General features: G+C 47.3%; 1 protein-coding gene and 1 long non-coding RNA gene across 4 annotated transcripts in view; one reads left to right on the top strand and one right to left on the bottom strand.

Moving 5' to 3' along the window:
- Window positions 1–23,205, bottom strand: part of ALOX5 (arachidonate 5-lipoxygenase) — a 161,252-nt gene that overhangs the window by 28,251 nt on the left and 109,796 nt on the right. For all 3 annotated transcript variants that reach the window (XM_056530386.1, XM_056530388.1, XM_056530387.1), the window contains exons 9-10: window positions 3,885–3,971; window positions 437–615 (exon numbers count right to left, since the gene is read on the bottom strand). In XM_056530386.1, the coding sequence (XP_056386361.1) occupies window positions 437–615; window positions 3,885–3,971 (266 nt within the window). The remainder of the gene's footprint in view (window positions 1–436; window positions 616–3,884; window positions 3,972–23,205) is intronic.
- Window positions 1–23,205, top strand: part of LOC130282298 (uncharacterized) — a 98,485-nt gene that overhangs the window by 47,349 nt on the left and 27,931 nt on the right. The window lies entirely within an intron of this gene.

Genomic DNA, 23,205 nt, shown 5'->3' with positions numbered 1-23,205 from the left:
CTATTTACTATGGGGATTCACAGATTTACAAGTGAGGAACATTTTCTGACCAGCTTTTTCTAGGTAGAAATTTCCAGCCATTTATTCACAGGATTTTACGTAAATTTAATAGTAAATAGGTCAGGTTGTGAAACCACACCTCCTTTCTGGACAAACCAGGCCCCATTTTCAGCAGACCATGCCCATTTTCCAGCTTTTAACAATGCAATGTCGGGTTTGTCGGATTTTCCTGGTGTACACTGGCACAGACATGTCGCAGACACTATGCGCCAAAATAATAGGACAAAAACTAGTTTTTTTTTTTTTAATATTGTTTGATCCTTATGGATAAAAGCGTGTTTGCCCAATAAAAAGGTCTCTAAACCTCCACATACACATTCTTTGTCACATTGATTGAACGCTAAATGGGACAGTCAGACAGATAAAGTTCTCTTACTCAAGTATTGCTTCCCAGACTTTCATTCCATCATCTCTGTAGAAATAATAGGGAATTTCCTCCTTGTTATCCATACCCCTCAACTTGATTGCTTCTGGAAAGCAAAGGTTCTCATATGTAAACTCTTTCATGGCTCTCAGCAACAGCTCTACATGTCCTCCTCCTCCTGTTGCATTGGCCTACAATATAATTTACACTTTATTAAAAACTGAACTACATTCATTGAAAAAATAAAAATAAGAATGCACTATTGGAATCAAATTAAATTGTTAAAATATGTGAATGTAATGATATATGTAAGAGATTTCAATATTATATTAGGCCATGTTCACATGGTCAGATTATTGAATACAAAACCAGGAATGGATTTGTAAAGTAGAGAAGTCCCAGTCTTTTCTTTGTACATGCCCCCTATGTGCTCCTGGCTTTGTCATCAATAATTGCATTTAAAAGCCTGAATGTGTGAACGCAGCCTCATTGGGGAAAACTGGACAAGAAGAAAGAAGGCTCTGGTAACCTGTTGGGCTGCCTGTATCCTGCATACAAGATAAGATAAGTTGGGCAGAAAGGGGAACAGGTGCTATATGACATCATGCAGCGCATTTCCCAACAAATGTAGTGCCTGAGCTGTAGATTGTTCACACTCGTAGGTTGCTGAAACGGTCTTTGCATTTGAGGCAAAGACATTCCGGTGAAATCTGTGCTATGTGTGGGTGAGCATTATCTTGCTGAAAAATGCCAGTTGGAAGCCCTGCTATGAGAAGCCGTACAGTGGCTGAAGGATGTCCTGCACATATCTCTGAGCTGTTAGTGTTCCTCCTAGGGGTGACCATCTGTCTTATGTGATGGTTTCCCAGATAATCACATTATCAGTTTGGGCAGTGTGTCGCTCCAGAGCAAAAGCAGGATTAAAATGCTCATCACAAGGCCTCCTTACTCAAGGCTGACCATTGTTGAATCCCAAATAGCACCTGGATTTGTGTAACGAAGGTGCAATCTGTGTCTAGATGGGAACAAGAAAACTTGGGGGAGCTACTAATACTTATCGGTGGATCAATCAAAGGACCATTCTTCTTCCCTCAGTCCAGTAATCATCTTCTTTTAGTCAGCTGGGCAAAATCACCTTCAAGTGCATTGTGGAGACATGTCTAGCAACACTGAAAACGTGGTCTCAAATGGCTGGAGGTGCTCAAGCCCAAATGCAGTTGTACAATTGTGCATTCATGCCGCTGTACAGAACACTGGTGAGACCTCACTTGGAGTATTGTGTGCAGTACTGGAGGCCATATCTCCAGAAGGATATAGATACTCTAGAGAGAGTTCAGAGAAGAGCTACTAAACTAGTACATGGATTGCAGGATAAAACTTACCAGGAAAGGTTAAAGGACCTTAAAGGCGTACTCCGGTGCTTAGACATCTTATCCCCTATCCAAAGGATAGGGAATAAGATGCTTGATCGCGGAAATCCTGCCGCTGGGGACGTCCGTGATCATGCACGCGGCACCCCGTTTGTAATCAGTCCCCGGAGCATGTTCGCTCTGGGTCTGATTACCGGCGAATACAGGGCGGGCGGCGTGTGATGTCATGCCTCTGCCCCCGTGTGATGTCACGCTCCGCCCCTCAATGCAAGTCTATGGGAGGGGGCTATGGGAGGACAGCTATCACGCCCCCTCCCATAGGCTTGCATTGAGGGTCGGAGCGTGATGTCACACGGGGGCGGAGGCGTGACGTCACACGCCGCCTGCCCTGTAGTTGCCGGTAATCAGACCCAGAGCGAACACGCTCCGGGGACTGATTACAAACGGGGTGCCGCGTGCAAGATCCCCAGCGGCGATAGGGGATAAGATGTCTAAGCACCTGAGTACTCCTTTAACATGTATAGCTTGGAAGAAAGAAGAGACAGAGGGGATATGATAGAGACTTTTATATACATAAAGGGAATCAACATGGTAAAGGAGGAGAGCATATTTAAAAGATGAAAAACAACCACAAAAGGACATAGTTTTAAATTAGAGGGGCAAAGGTTTAAAAGTAATATCAGGAAGTATTACATTACTGAGAGAGTAGTGGATGCATGGAATAGCCTTCTTGCAGAAGTGATCGCTGCAAATACAGTGAAGGAGTTTAAACATGTATGGGATAAGCATAAGGCTATCCTTCATATAAGATCGGGCTGGGGACTATTCATAGTATTCAGATTTTTCGGCAGACTAGATGGGCCAAATGGATCTTATCTGCTGACACGTTCTATTTATACTGGGGGAGCAGATCCTGTCCTTGTAGTCCATTGCTAGGGGCGATCCCCAGCATAAAATGTATACAATGGAGGATGCCTGCAGCGGACTACAAGTGCCACAATAGAATCCTACACCAGATAGACGGTGTGGATGTGTAACAATTAGAGTAATACAGGAATTTAGGTGCACTGTGTGGTAGATGTAAACAATGACATTGGCTAACCCTCAACACTAATGCTAAAATTTAGATATTAGCCAGTATATCCTTGTATGAAGGACATACCAGAGCCCGCACACATGGAGACATGTCTAGCAGACAGAGATTGCTTACTAAGAGGTACACTACTCAAAAGTAGCCCCTGAGAGCCTTTTTTATAGGGCAGCTAGGAAAGCACTGTATACCCTTTGTGGCAAGACCCAGTGTCTAACCACACTTCTTTTTTTCTCTTTTGGGATTACATACACATAGGTGTTACTATATATGTTCCCGGACAGATACTGACAACTGTTGCTCCAGACCAGAACAGCACGTCATGATGGAGTTTTCTGTAGTCCTTACACAACAGTTATCTTGTGGCTATGACTACAGTGTTGCACTATTGAGTTTTTAAGATTCTTTCATAACATGTTGTGTGTTTTTCTTTATAACAACAAATAACTTTTAACACCCCCCCCCCCCCCCCCATGGAAAAAAACGAACAAAAAAACACAAAACCATATATTCTCTTCTCAGTTCTTTTGATGTTAATACAATAAAGATATTTGCTGCAAGGGAGTCGTGTTTGGTTTCCTTAGGATATGGTGTCTTTTCTGAGATGGAGTCGGTAAAATGACATCATCACACCTGCATTATTCCTCAGAGCCTGGCTAAAAGAGGTCAGGCTTTCACAGTGTTGGATTGGAAATAGTGTGGGAACATTGGCAGTTGAAGGGGACGGAAGTCTTTATGGGCTCAGCGTAGGGACACTTTTTATTTGGAAGCACACTGAAGGGTGAATATTTTAATTAAAGTGCGGGGTAATTTTTACCCATGGGCACAATGTAGGGAATTTTTTTTCAGGGGAAAGTTGTTTTTCCTTGGGTAAAGTACACATTTGTATTCAAGGCCACATTGAGAGGAAAGAAAAATCGAATAACTTTGCCTTAGAATTAAATCATTTATATTTCCATGTCATTATGAAGAAACTTAAGCTGGGAGTAAAAGTCCAAACCTTATCGAAGAGGCCACATTCACATATCAGCTGCTCCCGTGCCTTTGTGTTGATGGCTATAGTGAATCTTACATGTGGTATCAGAAGCTGAAACACAAAGTGAACAAAAAGCTGTACATTAAAGCATATTGGGGGAAATGTATTACATCTGGTGCAGAGTGGAGGAGCATTCCATAGAAGCCTATCAGATTGCAGCTCCCATTTGAGAGGCCTTTTTAAAAATGAAAGTGTTTTTCTTCAGTATCCTCAGAAAAGAATGCTAGGTAACTCATCCAATCCATGCTGACTGCTTTAATGTGGTGGGCTACATTCTAATGTTTTTCTTTATTAAATATACCCAGTAAAGCCAACCCATTCTAAGCTTTATTAAACATAGAATAAGAAATCATACAGTTTTATTATATACCTATATTAAAAAATCTGCTCACATATCTTTTTTTTTTTTTTTACCAGTCCAATAACCCTTTTTGATGAATAAAAATGGAATGACACAGCAGTGCATGCCATAGATGGTCATGAAAGAACCATGGCCAGTCATGTGACCCTTGACACATGCTATGTGACCTTAATATTTAGCTAACAGTAAACAAGTTGGTGGACTAACAATCATAATAATGGAAAAAAATATAAGAATAACTATTCCCATTCAGCCATCATGAACTGAATTCCAGGGGTCACTTGATGTGTGAGCGGAAGGCTACATGATGGATACCTTGTTTAATCCTGTCAGTTGGCCCATGGATTCATTACACAGGACTAAACATGGGTTATACCATTATACTGTGTTGAATGGGGGTTGCTGCTCCAGTGTATGATTTCCTATTCTCTACATAGTAAATAAAAACAAAAAAAAAGTGGACAATACCTTTTTAAGGTCTTTTTATAATAGGAGTAGCAGAGTGTGCTGTGTTAAAGAGGTTATCTAACTGCATACGTTTTTTCCTAAAAGTTATTTATCATATCTAGAGATGAGCGAATTTTTGAAAAATTTGTTTCGGTCCGAATTTATTTGCGGCGAATTGCTATTAAAAATGTCTATTTCTGGCCTACAGAGAACACGTTGCCTTGTCGTAACATGCATAGGCATCGCTATTAGAATCACTGCCGCAGAACGTCTGGATGTGGCAGCAGGGAGACCATATGGCGTCAAAATTGAAGAGATTCAAGAGATTTTTTAAATGTAATTTTTATTTAATTACATTTTGAATTTATTTAAATTTTTGGAGTACCCATTCTGGTGAGCATCGAGCGAGCGGTCCGCCACGAGGTGAGCAACCACCTGTTCCAGCCCCTGCCTCTCAGCCCACCCCCGACTTTACAGGGGTGGCTGGCTGCTGATAGGCTGCATGCTGCATGTGATTCAGGATCATCCCGCCGACCCTTGTTCCCGCCTTCCCAGGATTCCTTCCCCATGTCCTCGCATGTGGATCCCTCATTTTAGATGCCCTGGAGCCCATATTTGCATTCACTCATCCTGAATCATATCCAATAACAAAAGGAGTAAGACTTATTTTATCAATCCCCTGCTATTCCCGAGCCGTTTCTTCCATACTCACAATGGTCTGAAACCCGACTATGACATGGCATGTCCATATATGGCCACTACAGCCAATCACTGAGATCACCTGTCATGTTGAATCAATATCTCTGGAGCCAAGTGAATAGGACCAGCGTGGGAGCAGGGAGGTGTCAGAATAGTAGTGACAGGGAGTTATTAAAGGGGTTATTCGGCAGAAGGGTTTTTGATGCCCAGATGCCCAGGCTGATTGTTATAAACAAATTTTACCTCCCATGCTCCCCCACTGCCTTTGGTAATGCCAATCACTGGATTAGCAGCAATTGACTTACTGACCCCCAGCACCCAGAAAAGTTGAACTCTGGTGACTGGAAGCAGCATTGTCAGAGTCAGCTGGGGAGCTCTAAAGGTAAGTGCAGCTTCCCTAGCATCCCTCAGCAGCACAATGTGGGGTGTGTCTCCGCCCCTGTGAGCAAATGGGACCTGGGATTTTTTAATGATTTAAATAAAAAATACCCGGGGACCTCCCCCCCCCCCTGGTATAAAGCACCAGGATCGCACTAGAACAGTGAGTTTTTTGTCTGTCCTAGTGTGAGCATGGACATCCACGCTCCCCCTACCTACTTATTCTTTTCTCTTTTCCTTTCTTGCAGGTGATCCGCCGGTTTGGTGCACGCCGCCATCTTTCCTGGGTCCGGGAGGATTCGCGGACCCCACGCTAGCCGCACTTCCGGTTTCGGAGCCATTTTCCTGTAGCCCGAGGATTGCGGGACGTCACTTCCGGCGGATCCGTACAGAGCAGTGAGGAGTCGGTTCTTATTAGGGGGAGCCCAAATATGTTAGAGATCAAGGGTGCTTAGGTGATATGGTTAGGTAAAGGTTTCCTAGAGTTGAGGTAAGAGTTTGATTTATTATTAAGTTTCCGGGCACAGGACCCGGAAGTGGGAGGGGCTTATATTTTTTGGCGCAATTTGCAGCTATTTAAACGCCCCCTAGCCTGGCTCTGGTCTCTTGGAGCCAGAAGACTATTGTCTGAAAGCTACTAGACGTTTACCCTATTCGGTGTGTTGTTTCCACACTTTATATACCTGAGAAATAGGTATTCTTACTGCCCTGATAGGAGGAGTCCATTTATACTTGCGAGTTGATTTTTTTTAATCCTTTCTCTTACCTCTTAGATGTCTTCTATGGATTCAGGAGGTTCAGGAGGGCGCAGGGAGACCTATGGGAAATCCTCCCACAAGAGGAAGCATTTGGAGTGTAACTCATGCAAGACTCCCCTTCCAGACGGATACGATTATCCTATTTGTTCCACCTGTTGCCCCAGGTTACCACCAGAGACTGAGCCTTCTATGCAGGACATGTTCTGTTGGGTTAAGGATTTCGTTTTTTCTTCCATCAAAGAATTGAAGGATTCATTAACCACTGCTCCTCCTCCTAAGAAGAAGCCCAGACTAAGTGATAGGCCTGTAGTTGTACACTCTGATGAGGAATTCAGGGTTATAGATGAGACAAAATCATCTAGTTCAGAGGAAGAGAAGCTACAGGGGAAAGTATTTTTCCCTATGGAGAAGTTTTCGAAATTTATCAGAGCTGTGCAAGCAGAGAATGCACCAGCCACCCGCGAGGACGCTCCTTCTACCTCCAAGGGGCCTAGAGTTTTCCCGATTGAGGACACGGTCCTAGACTTAATGAAGGCAGAATGGATCAACCCAGAGAAGGCACCTGTTATAAATAAAAGGTTTAAAACTCTTTACCCCATGGATCAAGAAAGATCTAAGGATTGGGTCAACCCACCAAAGGTGGATTACGCCATCGCCAAACTTTCTAAGAGAACCATCATCCCATCTGATGATGGTTCTAGTCTCAAGGATCCCATGGACCGACACATGGAGGTCACTCTCAGAAGATCGTATACAGCATCTTCCAGCCAGTGTGCTGTAGGGAATGCCTCCTTTGAGGTCATAAGAGCTATGAGATCTTGGCTTTCAAGAATACAGGATGACATAGACTCTGGGGTCAGTAGACAGGACTTACTTAGGTCCTTTAAATATGTTAACCTAGGTATGGACTACCTATATGACTCAAATTGTCAACAGGTGAAGTTAGCTTCTAGAAACATGGCCCTATCTTCAGCTGCTAGGAGGGCTCTTTGGTTAAGACCATGGCCTGGAGACAGTCATTCCAAGTACATTCTTGGTAATCTGGAGTTCAATCCGGCTAAATTATTTGGTCCTGAACTTGACACCATTATGGAGGAGCTCTCCAATAAGAAGGGGAAGAACCTTCCATTATCAGAGAAGTCCTTTCGCGGGCGCTATAATCAACCCAGGAGAGATCGATCTCCACAAGGTAACAGGCAATATAGAGGTTCTGGACGTGGCAGAGGATCAGGATCCACAAGGAAGGGATCATCTAGAGCCAGAGGCTCAAAGAAGCCAGAATTCTGACGCGAGAAGTCTACCTGTAGGCGGGCGCCTTCATTTCTTTCTCAAAGCTTGGAAAACTCTAATAAAAGATGTTTGGGTCATAAATGTAGTGGAGAATGGTTATTTCCTTCCCCTAACGTATCTCCCTCCAGAGAGGTGTCTAATATCCCCCTCTCTAGCTTCTGCAAAACAGGAGGCTTTAGAGGAAGCCATCCTAGAGCTTATCTCAAGTTCTGCGGTAGAACCTGTTCCCCTACACGAGAGGGGCATGGGGGTCTATTCCCCAGTGTTCCTAGTACCCAAGCCTGGAAGAAAATGGAGGCTTATAATAGACCTCAGGTTTCTCAATCAATTTATAGTCAAGAAGAAATTTCGGATGGAGACTATAAGATCAGTAAAATCCCTCATTCTGAGAGACGATTACATGGCGTCATTAGACCTAAAAGACGCCTATTTTCACATTCCCATATTTCCAGGGCGCAGGAAATTCCTAAGAATTGCTGTCTTTATCAAGGGAATTCTCCATCATCTCCAGTTCAAGGTTCTGCCATTTGGCATTTCCACAGCCCCGTTCGTATTCACAAAGGTGGTTTCATCCATGATGGCGATTCTCAGAATACAGGGCATCAGAATCATACCCTATTTAGACGATTGGCTTTTTCTAGCCAAGACTCAGGAGGAGCTCAGCCATCACATCACCACCACGCTAGACTTCACAACATGAGAATCTATCTGTCTCCAGCACAGAAGGACAGGATATCCAGGGGATATCAATTCCTTTGAGTCCCCCGCAAAGCGTCACTGAGGACTCTCATGAGATTCCTAGGACTCCTATCCTCCTCAGTAGAAGCTGTCCCTTGGGCACTCTGGCACATGAGACCTCTCCAGACAGAGGTTCTCCAGGCCTGGGACAGGAGGAGTTCCTCTCTAGAGAGGTGTCTAAAACTTTCTCCCACAGTCCGCAGATCTCTAAACTGGTGGGCGAACCCCCAGGACGGAATGTCCCTGGTAGAACCTCAGTGGTCAATCCTAACGACAGACGCCTCAGGGTCAGGATGGGTAGCCCACCTGCTAGGGAAGAAGGTGAATGGCTGGTGGAGTACAGAAGAACTTCCTCTTTCTTCCAATATAAAGGAACTAAGGGCAATATATTATGCCCTTCTCCACTTTGCCCCCTCTCTCCTGGGACAAGCTGTCAAAATAAGGACGGACAACATGTCGGCTGTTTACTACATAAACAAGCAGGGAGGGACAAGATCAGTTCCACTGCTTAAGGAGGTGGCGAAGATCTTTCGATGGGCCGAGACTCGAGTTCTCAGGCTCTCCACAGTCCACATAAGGGGAGTACACAATATCATAGCAGACCGTCTAAGCAGAGGTCTTACGGTATCGGGAGAATGGACTCTAGACCAGGATATATTCCTTCAGCTCATAGACCGCTGGGGTCTCCCGGAAATAGATCTTATGGCCACAAGATCCAATCGCAAACTAGACAAGTTCTGCTCCCTTTACCAGATGGACAAACCTCTTTATCTGGATGCAATGTCGATTCCATGGAATTTCAAACTGGCCTACATATTCCCTCCTATCTCGATGATACCCAGGGTATTAATGAAGATCAGACAGGATCAGGCCTCGGTGATTGCCATCATTCCCTTTTGGCCAAAAAGATCCTGGTTCTCCCAGCTCATTCAGATGAGCAAGGGAATATACTGGAAACTTCCTGTCAGGCAGAATCTTGTGTCTCAGGGCACTCAATTCTGCCACAATCTCAAGACGCGCAATCTGACAGCATGGAAGTTGATATTAAAAGCCAGAGGGTTTTCGGACCGCATTCTTGAAACACTATCTCACTCTAGGAGTGAGGCAACCAACAAGGCCTATGCTAGAATCAAAAGGATTTTTATCTCCTGGTGTGTCACCAAGAAGATCAATGCTTCTTCTCCATCCACTCCATCAATTCTCGAATTTTTACAGGATGGATTTGACAAAGGTCTCTCTCCAAATTCCATCAAGGTCCAACTAGCCACACTGTCGGCGACCTTACAAAGACGACTGTTTCAGGAACCAGTGATAAGGTCATTTATCAAGGCCATCACTAGAATTCGTCCTAGAGCGGTGAAACCAGTGACACCCTGGGATCTGGCGTTTGTCTTGCAACAATTGTGTGTTAAACCCTTTGAACCTTTAGAGGAAGTGGAACTTAGGTTCCTCACTCTTAAGGTGGTGCTACTTCTAGCTGTCACCACCGCCAAGAGAGTTGGTGAACTTCAAGCATTAGCTGCGGCAGAACCTTACACAGTTTTCTTGCAGGACAGAGTCCTTCTGAGATTCCTACCTTCTTTTTTGCCTAAGGTCCCCTCCTTCGCAAATATTAACCAGGTTATCTGTCTCCCAAAGTTTCCTGACTCTGAATCTTCCCAGAAGGACCTTGCCTCCCTGGATCTGGTAAGATGCCTAAAGGTCTACCTAGAAAAAACCAAACCATTTAGGAAAGCGGAGAATCTCCTCATTTTATTCCAGGGTGTAAAGAAAGGTGCCAAGGCATCTAAACCATCCATTTCAAGATGGATATGCGAATGCATAAATTTATGTTATACCTCTAGAGGGTTAACTTCACCAGAGTTCACCAGAGCGCACTCTACGAGATCTGTTTCTGCCTCTTGGGCAGAGCGTAATTCTGTTCCTTTGGAACATATCTGCCAGTCCGCAACCTGGAACTCTCCACTCACTTTTCTAAAACATTATAGAGTGGATACCTTTTTGTCTAGCGAAACTACTTTCGCTAAGTCTATTATACAAACTGCTATGCAGGAAAACCCTCCCTAGGGGTGATTCTTGCTAGATCCCCACATTGTGCTGCTGAGGGACGCTAGGGAAGACTAAATTTAGAAAGTTATTTGTTTTCCCTTAGTCTCCTCAGCAGCACAAGCTTCCCTCCCTTATTTTCTTTTTGCTTTATAATCTACTCATTGTTCTAGTGCGATCCTGGTGCTTTATACCGGGGGGGGGGGGGGGGGGGGGGGGAGGTCCCAGGGTATTTTTTATTTAAATCATTAAAAAATCCCAGGTCCCATTTGCTCACAGGGGCGGAGACACACCCCACATTGTGCTGCTGAGGAGTCTGAGGGAAAACAATTTAACTTTCTAAATTTAGTCTTTGTTTTTCTTTTTATAAATGACAGGCTAGACATGAAATACAAATCTTTATGCCGGAATACCACTTTTGAATATCAGATATTTGTAAAAAAATAAATAAATTACAGATATACAGGGTTGGATAATATCTGATGAAATAATTATCTGTAATAACGCTGTCATATTCATTATAAATCTTGTGAAAACCAAGTTTGCTTAACATGTGGATATAATAGGATTATATAATCCTTATAAACATTTTGGTTGTAAATACTGTTACGCCTAGCGCTCCGGGTCCCCGCTCCTCCCCGGAGCGCTCACGGCATCTCTCTCCCCGCAGCGCCCCGGTCAGTCCCGCTGACCGGGAGCGCTGCACTGTCATGGCCGTCGGGGATGCGATTCGCACAGCGGGACGCGCCCGCTCGCGAATCGCATCCCAGGTCACTTACCCGTCCCGGTCCCCTGCTGTCATGTGCTGGCGCGCGCGGCTCCGCTCTCTAGGGCGCGCGCGCACCAGCTCTCTGAGACTTAAAGGGCCAGTGCACCAATGATTGGTGCCTGGCCCAATTAGCTTAATTGGCTTCCACCTGCTCCCAGACTATATCTTATCTCCTCCCATGCACTCCCTTGCCGGATCTTGTTGCCTTGTGCCAGTGAAAGCGTTTAGTGTGTCCAAAGCCTGTGTACCTGAACTTCTGCTATCCATCCTGACTACGAACCTTGCCGCCTGCCCCCGACCTTCTGCTACGTCTGACCTTGCCTCTGCTTTGTCCTTCTGTCCCACGCCTTCTCAGCAGTCAGCGAGGTTGAGCCGTTGCTAGTGGATACGACCTGGTTGCTACTGCCGCAGCAAGACCATCCCGCTTTGCGGCGGGCTCTGGTGAAAACCAGTAGCCTCTTAGAACCGGTCCACTAGCACGGTCCACGCCAATCCCTCGCTGACACAGCGGATCCACAACCCGTAGCCGAATCGTGACAGTAGATCCGGCCATGGATCCCGCTGAGGTGCCGCTGCCAAGTCTCGCTGATCTTCCCACGGTGGTCGCTCAGCAATCGCAGCAGATTGCCCAACAAGGACAGCAGCTGTCGCAGTTGACCGCCATGTTACAGCAACTTCTGCCTCTGCTACAGCAACAACCATCTCCTCCGCCAGCTCCTGCACCTCCTCCGCAGCGAGTGGCCGCTCCTAGCCTCCGCTTGTCTCTGCCGGACAAATTTGATGGGGACTCCAGACTCTGCCGTGGATTTTTGTCTCAGTGTTCCCTGCATATGGAGATGTTGTCGGACTTGTTTCCTACAGAACGGTCTAAGGTGGCGTTCGTAGTAAGCCTTCTTTCAGGAAAGGCCTTGTCTTGGGCCACACCGCTCTGGGACCGCAATGATCCTGCCACAGCCACAGTCCAGTCCTTCTTCGCTGAAGTCCGAAGTGTCTTTGAGGAACCTGCCCGAGCCTCTTCTGCTGAGACTGCCTTGCTGAACCTGGTCCAGGGTAATTCTTCCGTTGGCGAGTACGCCATACAATTCCGTACTCTTGCTTCTGAACTATCCTGGAATAACGAGGCTCTCTGCGCGACCTTTAAAAAAGGCCTATCCAGTCGCATCAAGGATGTGCTGGCCGCACGAGAGATTCCTGCCAACCTCCAAGAACTCATCCATTTGGCTACCCGCATTGACATGCGTTTTTCTGAGCGACACCAAGAGCTCCGCCAGGAAAAAGACTTAGATCTCTGGGCACCTCTCCCACAGCATCCTTTGCAGTCTACGCCTGGGCCTCCCGCCGAGGAGGCCATGCAAGTGGATCGGTCTCGCCTGACCCTGGAAGAGAGGAATCGCCGTAGAGAAGAAAATCTCTGTCTGTACTGTGCCAGTACCGAGCATTTCTTGGTGGATTGCCCTATCCGTCCTCCACGCCTGGGAAACGCACGCACGCACCCAGCTCACGTGGGTGTGGCGTCTCTTGGTTCTAAGTCTGCTTCTCCACGTCTCACGGTGCCGTGCGGATTTCTCCTTCAGCCAACTCCTCCCTCTCAGCCGTGGCCTGCTTGGACTCTGGTGCCTCTGGAAATTTTATATTGGAGTCCTTTGTGAATAAATTCAGCATCCCGGTGACCCGTCTCGTCAAGCCGCTCTACATTTCCGCGGTCAACGGAGCCAGATTGGACTGCACCGTGCGTTTCCGCACAGAACCCCTCCTGATGTCTATTGGACCCCACCTCGAGAGGATTGAGCTCTTCGTTCTCCCCGGCTGTACCTCTGAGGTCCTCCTCGGTCTGCCATGGCTCCGGCTTCATTCCCCCACCCTTGATTGGACCACCGGGGAGATCAAGAACTGGGACTCTGCCTGCCATGGGAAGTGCCTCTCCCCCCCTCCCAGTCCCGTCAGGCAAGCCTCTGTGCCTCCTCATGGCCCCCGTCCTGGTGTCACACTGCCCCGTGCCAGGCTTCGCCCTCTGCCCTCCCTCCCCATTCCCACTCCTGCTGTGCTGCCTCCCGTTGAGGAAACCCTCCATTCTTTCCCGGTGTCCTCATCCCAGGGGAGGCAGTTACCGGACAAAGAAAAGGGGAGACCTAAGGGGGGGGGTACTGTTACGCCTAGCGCTCCGGGTCCCCGCTCCTCCCCGGAGCGCTCACGGCGTCTCTCTCCCCGCAGCGCCCCGGTCAGTCCCGCTGACCGGGAGCGCTGCACTGTCATGGCCGTCGGGGATGCGATTCGCACAGCGGGACGCGCCCGCTCGCGAATCGCATCCCAGGTCACTTACCCGTCCCGGTCCCCTGCTGTCATGTGCTGGCGCGCGCGGCTCCGCTCTCTAGGGCGCGCGCGCGCCAGCTCTCTGAGACTTAAAGGGCCAGTGCACCAATGATTGGTGCCTGGCCCAATTAGCTTAATTGGCTTCCACCTGCTCCCAGACTATATCTTATCTCCTCCCATGCACTCCCTTGCCGGATCTTGTTGCCTTGTGCCAGTGAAAGCGTTTAGTGTGTCCAAAGCCTGTGTACCTGAACTTCTGCTATCCATCCTGACTACGAACCTTGCCGCCTGCCCCCGACCTTCTGCTACGTCTGACCTTGCCTCTGCTTTGTCCTTCTGTCCCACGCCTTCTCAGCAGTCAGCGAGGTTGAGCCGTTGCTAGTGGATACGACCTGGTTGCTACTGCCGCAGCAAGACCATCCCGCTTTGCGGCGGGCTCTGGTGAAAACCAGTAGCCTCTTAGAACCGGTCCACTAGCACGGTCCACGCCAATCCCTCGCTGACACAGCGGATCCACAACCCGTAGCCGAATCGTGACAAATACTAATAAGATCATGCTTTCCTCATTTACTCCACTCCCAATACTTTGTTACTAATATAAGTGGATATTACGAAAACACATAGGCCCTCATTTACTTAGAAAATCGGGTTGTAAGTCTATCTTGCTTTCTTACCCGAATGCTTTTTCCCCCTGGAATTTATTATTATGTCGCATCCTGTTTGTCGCACGTGGGTTTTGTTGGTTTTGGTTTCCAACTCCTCTGAGTTGTCGGGAAAAAATCCACAAGAATTCAACATATTCGGGTTGGAAACCTTTATAAATACGTGGGAGAGCTCAGAAATGTCGGGTTACGCCTCTTTTTCGGGTTTGGGAGAATCCACATCGGGTCCGTCGGGAAAAAATGTTGCATCGTGTCGCAGACTGGTGCACGATGTCTGCGACATGTCGCAGACAAAGATGCGCCAAAAAAAACAGACAAAACAAGTCGGGTTTAGAATAGTAAATGAGGGCCATAGAGGGAGATTTATCCAAATCTGTGCAGAGGATAAGATGACCAGTTGTCCAAAGCAACCAATCAGATTACTTCTTTCAGTTTTGAAAAGGCCTCTGAAAAATGAAAGCAGCGATCTGATTGTTTGTTATAGGCAACATCTCTACTTTTCCTCTGTACAGGTTTTGATAAATCTTCCCCACAGTTATACAAGGTAGAACTATTAGTAGGTTAAAAAGACACCACTTTTCATTCAGCAATCCCAATGCAGCGGAATCCAATTGCAGGAATTTCGCTGCATAGTGCACACTTCGGAATTTCATCCACAGATCACGTGGTCCTAGCACCGCTTTCCTCAGAATAGGGGATTCTTAAAGGTGAACCTTTTAGGTTAATTATCCCATCCATTCTAGGGGAGCAGCAATATATATCAACAGACACCACCTCAAGCAGCATCAGGCCTATGCTGTGGGCTTTAACCCCTTGGGGACTCCGTTTCCATTTTTGCACTTTTTAGTTTTTTCCTCTTTTAAAAATCATAACCGTTTCAATTTTGCACCTACAGACCCATATGATGGCTTTTTTTTTGTGTGTGTGCCAAAAATGCTACTTTGTAATGATATCAGTCATTTTACGCAAAAATCTATGGTGAAACAAAAAAACAAATCATTGTGAGACAAAATTGAAAAATAAAACAAACGCAATTTTCTAATTTTGGGGGCTTCCGTTTCTACGCAGTGCATTTTTCGGTAAAAATGACATCTTCTCTTTATTATATAGGTCCAGACGATTAAAATTATACTCTAGTTTTATAGGTTTGATTTTGTCATACTTCTGGAAAAACTCATAACTACATGCAGGAAAATTTAAATGTTAGAAAATGTCTTCTTCTGACCCCTATAACTTTATATTTTTCTGCATACGGGGTGGTATGAGGGATCATTATTTGTGCCATGATCTGAAGTTTTTATCGGTACCATTTTTGTTTTGATCTGACTTTTTGAACGCTTTTTCTTCCTTTATTTTTGGTATAAAAAGTGACCAAAAATACGCTATTTTGGACTTTGGAATTTTTTCTATGTACGCGACTGTCCTTCTTATATATACAATGAAATAAGTGAGATAATAATCACCTGTAGTAATACCTGTGGATCCATAATAAGAAGGACAGGATGAGTACCTCATTACTCCAGAGGAAGCCTCCGTAGCTGGAGGCGGAACGCGTGGGTTAGCTTCTCCCTCCCTTGATGTACAGAGTCCCGGCAGCAGCATTACAGCACTTAGTCTGACAGCCATCCCTTATTATTTCTTGGACTGGACGGACACATTGCACTCTATCAGGTTGTAGCTATGCACCTCTATCTTATCGATAGGTTCATTACAGGCACTGTGACACTTTGATTGTATACAGATTTGTGGATAGGCTGCTAGGTGACTTTAATAATCTTTGTCAGCTGTTGTCATTTATTGATACATATTATATATATAATTTTTTCCATTGCTGCATAGATTGTTTTGGGATTTATTGTGCCGGGACTGATTTACATCTCAGGGTCATTTGCACCTACTGCAGGGTGGGCGTAGCAGGATTATATTCCTCTGCTCTGGGATCTTGTTTTTAATTGATTTTAAAATTGTGTGTACTTATCTGTCTGCTTTGTGATTAATAAAGATTAATATATATATATATAAAAATTTTTTGGGAATATACTGAATATTTGTGGTGTGCAATTGATATATGGTTGCTAGATTTTCTTCTTCCCCTTTTTTCCTAGCTGATCAGGACACCACGGTCCCGATCAGCCCGACTGAGCTGCCAGGAATGCTTTTTCTACATTTTAGATGTGGCGATCAACTTTGATTGCCGCGTCTAAAGGGTTAATACTGGACATCACCGTGATCGGTGATGTCTGGTATTAGCCCTGTGTCCCAGTTACCGTTAGCTGCCAGGACCTACCCGATATGATGCGGGGTCACCGCGTGACCCCGCGTTATATCGCGGGAGTGGGTGCAGGACATACAGGTATGCCCTGCGTCCCCAAGAGGTTAAAGTGTACCTTTCTGATCCCACAAAAAAAATAGTTATATGTTACTCAGCACCTAATCCTGATCATGTACATCTAATTTGTATGTCTCTATCACCTATATTTCTTATAAAAATACCTATTTTCTTGAATTTACAGTGTTAGAAATCCTCTCAGGGAAAGGGGGTGTTTCCCTCCTTGTAGAGGTGGGAGGCAATTGGTGTGTCTGCTCATGCAGCCTTGTCCATGACTCATGGACAAGCCTGATGCTGCTGCAGGACTGGTTTGTGTCCCAGTAGGTATGGGGACCCCTAGTGGGGGGATTTTCAGGAGCAGTTTTCTTCATGAAATATTCAAAAAAATGTATGCAACCATATTACAAAAGTCTTTAATTTTCATCAGTTATAATGTAAAAAAGTTTTTCGATCTGACAGTGACCATTTAAACTAGAAGTTCTACTTAACACATCGGCACAAGCGATAGACCAATGTCTGTATAAGCATAGGCAGCATTATTAGCTTATACAGTATATGTAATTTTTTTTTCTAACGAATAAAAGCTATTCATATATACATGCCCTCTGTAGAACTTGATGCAACATAAAAGCCATTGTTGCTATGGAACAGATAACTATCATAATAGGAATCATGATGATATGCAAATACTAACATTGACTTCCAGTGTACTGCACAGAGACCGAGTGTCTTCAGAAATGCACGTTCCTCTATAAAAATCAACATTGCATTCTTTGTTATATTATTTGCTTAAGTTAACAATGTATCTTTTGGGTATGTATCTCATAAATGTATGAACTGTTCTATGTAGTTTGTCAAACATTACAGATAAATATTTGAATATGTGCCCAAACATGCACAACCTTGTATACCCAACCTAGTACACAATTGTTACGCCGAGCGCTCCGGGTCCCCGCTCCTCCCCGGAGCGCTCGCTTCTCTCTCGCTACCGCAGCGCTCCGGGCAGCTCCACTGACCCGGTGCGCTGCGATACCGTCTCCAGCCGGGATGCGATTCGCGATGCGGGTAGCGCCCGCTCGCGATGCGCATCCCGGCTCCCGTACCTGACTCGCTCTCCGTCTGTCCTGTCCCGGCGCGCGCGGCCCCGCTCCCTAGGGCGCGCGCGCGCCGGGTCTCTGCGATTTAAAGGGCCACTGCGCCGCTGATTGGCGCAGTGGTTCCAATTAGTGTGTTCACCTGTGCACTCCCTATTTATACCTCACTTCCCCTTCACTCCCTCGCCGGATCTTGTTGCCATTGTGCCAGTGAAAGCGTTTCCTTGTGTGTTCCTAGCCTGTGTTCCAGACCTCCTGCCGTTGCCCCCGACTACGATCCTTGCTGCCTGCCCCGACCTTCTGCTACGTCCGACCTTGCTTCTGTCTACTCCCTTGTACCGCGCCTATCTTCAGCAGTCAGAGAGGTTGAGCCGTTGCTAGTGGATACGACCTGGTCACTACCGCCGCAGCAAGACCATCCCGCTTTGCGGCGGGCTCTGGTGAAAACCAGTAGTGACTTAGAACCGATCCACTAGCACGGTCCACGCCAATCCCTCTCTGGCACAGAGGATCCACTACCTGCCAGCCGGCATCGTGACAGTAGATCCGGCCATGGATCCCGCTGAAGTTCCTCTGCCAGTTGTCGCCGACCTCACCACGGTGGTCGCCCAGCAGTCACAACAGATAGCGCAACAAGGCCAACAGCTGTCTCAACTGACCGTGATGCTACAGCAGCTACTACCACAGCTTCAGCAATCATCTCCTCCGCCAGCTCCTGCACCTCCTCCGCAGCGAGTGGCCGCTTCTGGTCTACGACTATCCTTGCCGGATAAATTTGATGGGGACTCTAAATTCTGCCGTGGCTTTCTTTCCCAATGTTCCCTGCACTTGGAGATGATGTCGGACCAGTTTCCTACTGAAAGGTCTAAGGTGGCTTTCGTAGTCAGCCTTCTGTCTGGAAAAGCTCTGTCATGGGCCACACCGCTCTGGGACCGCAATGACCCCGTCACTGCCTCTATACACTCCTTCTTCTCGGAAATTCGAAGTGTCTTTGAGGAACCTGCCCGAGCCTCTTCTGCTGAGACTGCCCTGTTGAACCTGGTCCAGGGTAATTCTTCCGTTGGCGAGTACGCCGTACAATTCCGTACTCTTGCTTCAGAATTATCCTGGAATAATGAGGCCCTCTGCGCGACCTTTAAAAAAGGCCTATCCAGCAACATTAAAGATGTTCTGGCCGCACGAGAAATCCCTGCTAACCTACATGAACTCATCCATCTTGCCACTCGCATTGACATGCGTTTTTCCGAAAGGCGTCAGGAGCTCCGCCAGGATATGGACTTTGTTCACACAAGGCGTTTTTTCTCCCCGGCTCCTCTCTCCTCTGGTCCCCTGCAATCCGTTCCTGTGCCTCCCGCCGTGGAGGCTATGCAGGTCGACCGGTCTCGCCTGACACCTCAAGAGAGGACACGACGCCGCATGGAGAATCTCTGCCTGTACTGTGCCAGTACCGAACACTTCCTGAAGGATTGTCCTATCCGTCCTCCCCGCCTGGAAAGACGTACGCTGACTCCGCACAAAGGTGAGACAGTCCTTGATGTCTACTCTGCTTCTCCACGTCTTACTGTGCCTGTGCGGATATCTGCCTCTGCCTTCTCCTTCTCTACTATTGCCTTCTTGGATTCCGGATCTGCAGGAAATTTTATTTTGGCCTCTCTCGTCAACAGGTTCAACATCCCAGTGACCAGTCTCACCAGACCCCTCTACATCAATTGTGTAAACAATGAAAGATTGGACTGTACCATACGTTTCCGCACGGAGCCCCTTCTAATGTGCATCGGACCTCATCACGAGAAGATTGAATTTTTGGTCCTCCCCAATTGCACTTCCGAAATCCTCCTTGGACTACCCTGGCTTCAACTCCATTCCCCAACCCTGGATTGGTCCACTGGGGAGATCAAGAGTTGGGGGCCCTCTTGTTTCAAGGACTGCCTAAAACCGGTTCCCATTACCCCTTGCCGTGACTCTGTGGTCCCCCCTGTAACCGGTCTCCCTAAGGCCTATATGGACTTTGCGGATGTTTTTTGCAAAAAACAAGCTGAGACTCTACCTCCTCACAGGCCTTATGATTGTCCTATTGACCTCCTCCCGGGCACTACTCCACCCCGGGGCAGAATCTATCCTCTGTCCGCCCCAGAGACTCTTGCTATGTCGGAGTACATCCAGGAAAATTTAAAAAAAGGCTTTATCCGTAAATCCTCCTCTCCTGCCGGAGCCGGATTTTTCTTTGTGTCCAAAAAAGATGGCTCTCTACGTCCTTGCATTGACTACCGCGGTCTTAATAAAATCACGGTAAAGAACCGCTACCCCCTACCCCTCATCTCTGAACTCTTTGATCGCCTCCAAGGTGCCCACATCTTTACCAAACTGGACTTAAGAGGTGCTTATAATCTCATCCGCATCAGAGAGGGGGATGAATGGAAAACGGCATTTAACACTAGAGATGGACACTTTGAGTATCTGGTCATGCCCTTTGGCCTGTGCAACGCCCCTGCCGTCTTCCAAGACTTTGTTAATGAAATTTTTTGTGATCTCTTATACTCCTGTGTTGTTGTATATCTGGACGATATCCTGATTTTTTCTGCCAATCTAGAAGAACACCGCCAGCATGTCCGTATGGTTCTTCAGAGACTTCGTGACAATCAACTTTATGCCAAGATAGAGAAATGTCTGTTTGAATGCCAATCTCTTCCTTTCCTAGGATACTTGGTCTCTGGCCAGGGACTACAAATGGATCCAGACAAACTCTCTGCCGTCTTAGATTGGCCACGCCCCTCCGGACTCCGTGCTATCCAACGTTTTTTGGGGTTCGCCAATTATTACAGGCAATTTATTCCACATTTTTCTACCGTTGTGGCCCCTATCGTGGCTTTAACCAAAAAAAATGCCAATCCCAAGTCTTGGCCTCCTCAAGCGGAAGACGCCTTTAAACGGCTCAAGTCTGCCTTTTCTTCGGCTCCCGTGCTCTCCAGACCTGACCCATCTAAACCCTTCCTATTGGAGGTTGATGCCTCCTCTGTAGGAGCTGGAGCGGTCCTTCTACAAAAAAATTCTTCTGGGCATGCTGTTACTTGTGTTTTTTTTTCTAGGACCTTCTCTCCGGCGGAGAGGAACTACTCCATCGGGGATCGAGAGCTTCTAGCCATTAAATTAGCACTTGAGGAATGGAGGCATCTGCTGGAGGGATCAAGATTTCCAGTTATTATTTACACCGATCACAAGAACCTCTCCTATCTCCAGTCTGCCCAACGGCTGAATCCTCGCCAGGCCAGGTGGTCTCTGTTCTTTGCCCGATTTAATTTTGAAATTCACTTTCGGCCTGCCGATAAGAACATTAGGGCCGATGCTCTCTCTCGTTCCTCGGATGCCTCGGAAGTTGAACTCTCTCCGCAACACATCATTCCTCCTGACTGCCTGATTTCCACTTCTCCAGCCTCCATCAGGCAAACTCCTCCAGGAAAGACCTTCGTCTCTCCACGCCAACGCCTCGGAATCCTCAAATGGGGTCACTCCTCCCATCTCGCAGGTCATGCAGGCATCAAGAAATCTGTGCAACTCATCTCTCGCTTCTATTGGTGGCCGACTCTGGAGACGGATGTCGTGGACTTTGTGCGAGCCTGCACTGTCTGTGCCCGGGATAAGACTCCTCGCCAGAAGCCCGCTGGTTTTCTTCATCCTCTGCCTGTCCCCGAACAGCCTTGGTCTCTGATTGGTATGGATTTTATTACAGACCTACCCCCATCCCGTGGCAACACTGTTGTTTGGGTGGTCGTTGATCGATTCTCCAAGATGGCACATTTCATCCCTCTTCCTGGTCTTCCTTCAGCGCCTCAGTTGGCTAAACAATTTTTTGTACACATTTTTCGTCTTCACGGGTTGCCCACACAGATAGTCTCGGATAGAGGCGTCCAATTCGTGTCAAAATTCTGGAGGGCTCTCTGTAAACAACTCAAGATTAAATTAAACTTTTCTTCTGCATATCATCCTCAATCCAATGGACAAGTAGAAAGAATTAACCAGGTCTTGGGTGATTATTTACGACATTTTGTTTCCTCCCGCCAGGATGATTGGGCAGATCTTCTACCATGGGCCGAATTCTCGTATAACTTTAGAGTCTCTGAATCTTCCTCCAAATCCCCATTTTTCGTGGTGTACGGCCGTCACCCTCTTCCCCCCCTCCCTACTCCCTTGCCCTCTGGTTTGCCCGCTGTAGATGAAGTGACTCGTGATCTTTCCACCATATGGAAAGAGACCCAAGATTCTCTTTTACAGGCTTCATCTCGCATGAAAAAGTTTGCCGATAAGAAAAGAAGAGCTCCCCCCATTTTTGCTCCCGGAGACAAGGTATGGCTCTCCTCTAAATATGTCCGCTTTCGTGTCCCCAGTTACAAACTGGGTCCACGCTATCTTGGTCCTTTCAAAGTCTTGTGCCAAATTAATCCTGTCTCTTACAAACTTCTTCTTCCTCCTTCTCTCCGTATTCCTAATGCCTTTCATGTCTCTCTTCTTAAACCACTCATCATCAACCGTTTCTCTCCCAAATTAGTTTCTCCCACTCCTGTCTCCGGTTCTTCTGACGTCTTCTCAGTGAAAGAGATACTGGCCTCCAAGACGGTCAGAGGAAAAAGGTTCTTTTTGGTGGATTGGGAGGGCTGTGGACCTGAAGAGAGATCCTGGGAACCTGAGGACAACATCCTAGACAAAAGTCTGCTCCTCAGGTTCTCAGGCTCTAAGAAGAGGGGGAGACCCAAGGGGGGGGGTACTGTTACGCCGAGCGCTCCGGGTCCCCGCTCCTCCCCGGAGCGCTCGCTTCTCTCTCGCTACCGCAGCGCTCCGGGCAGCTCCACTGACCCGGTGCGCTGCGATACCGTCTCCAGCCGGGATGCGATTCGCGATGCGGGTAGCGCCCGCTCGCGATGCGCATCCCGGCTCCCGTACCTGACTCGCTCTCCGTCTGTCCTGTCCCGGCGCGCGCGGCCCCGCTCCCTAGGGCGCGCGCGCGCCGGGTCTCTGCGATTTAAAGGGCCACTGCGCCGCTGATTGGCGCAGTGGTTCCAATTAGTGTGTTCACCTGTGCACTCCCTATTTATACCTCACTTCCCCTTCACTCCCTAGCCGGATCTTGTTGCCATTGTGCCAGTGAAAGCGTTTCCTTGTGTGTTCCTAGCCTGTGTTCCAGACCTCCTGCCGTTGCCCCCGACTACGATCCTTGCTGCCTGCCCCGACCTTCTGCTACGTCCGACCTTGCTTCTGTCTACTCCCTTGTACCGCGCCTATCTTCAGCAGTCAGAGAGGTTGAGCCGTTGCTAGTGGATACGACCTGGTCACTACCGCCGCAGCAAGACCATCCCGCTTTGCGGCGGGCTCTGGTGAAAACCAGTAGTGACTTAGAACCGATCCACTAGCA

The sequence above is a fragment of the Hyla sarda genome, chromosome 7, assembly GCF_029499605.1.
Source record: "Hyla sarda isolate aHylSar1 chromosome 7, aHylSar1.hap1, whole genome shotgun sequence".
Lineage (NCBI taxonomy): Eukaryota > Metazoa > Chordata > Amphibia > Anura > Hylidae > Hyla > Hyla sarda.
Note: the sequence above shows the minus strand (reverse complement) of the source record. Positions and strands in the feature narration are given on the sequence as shown.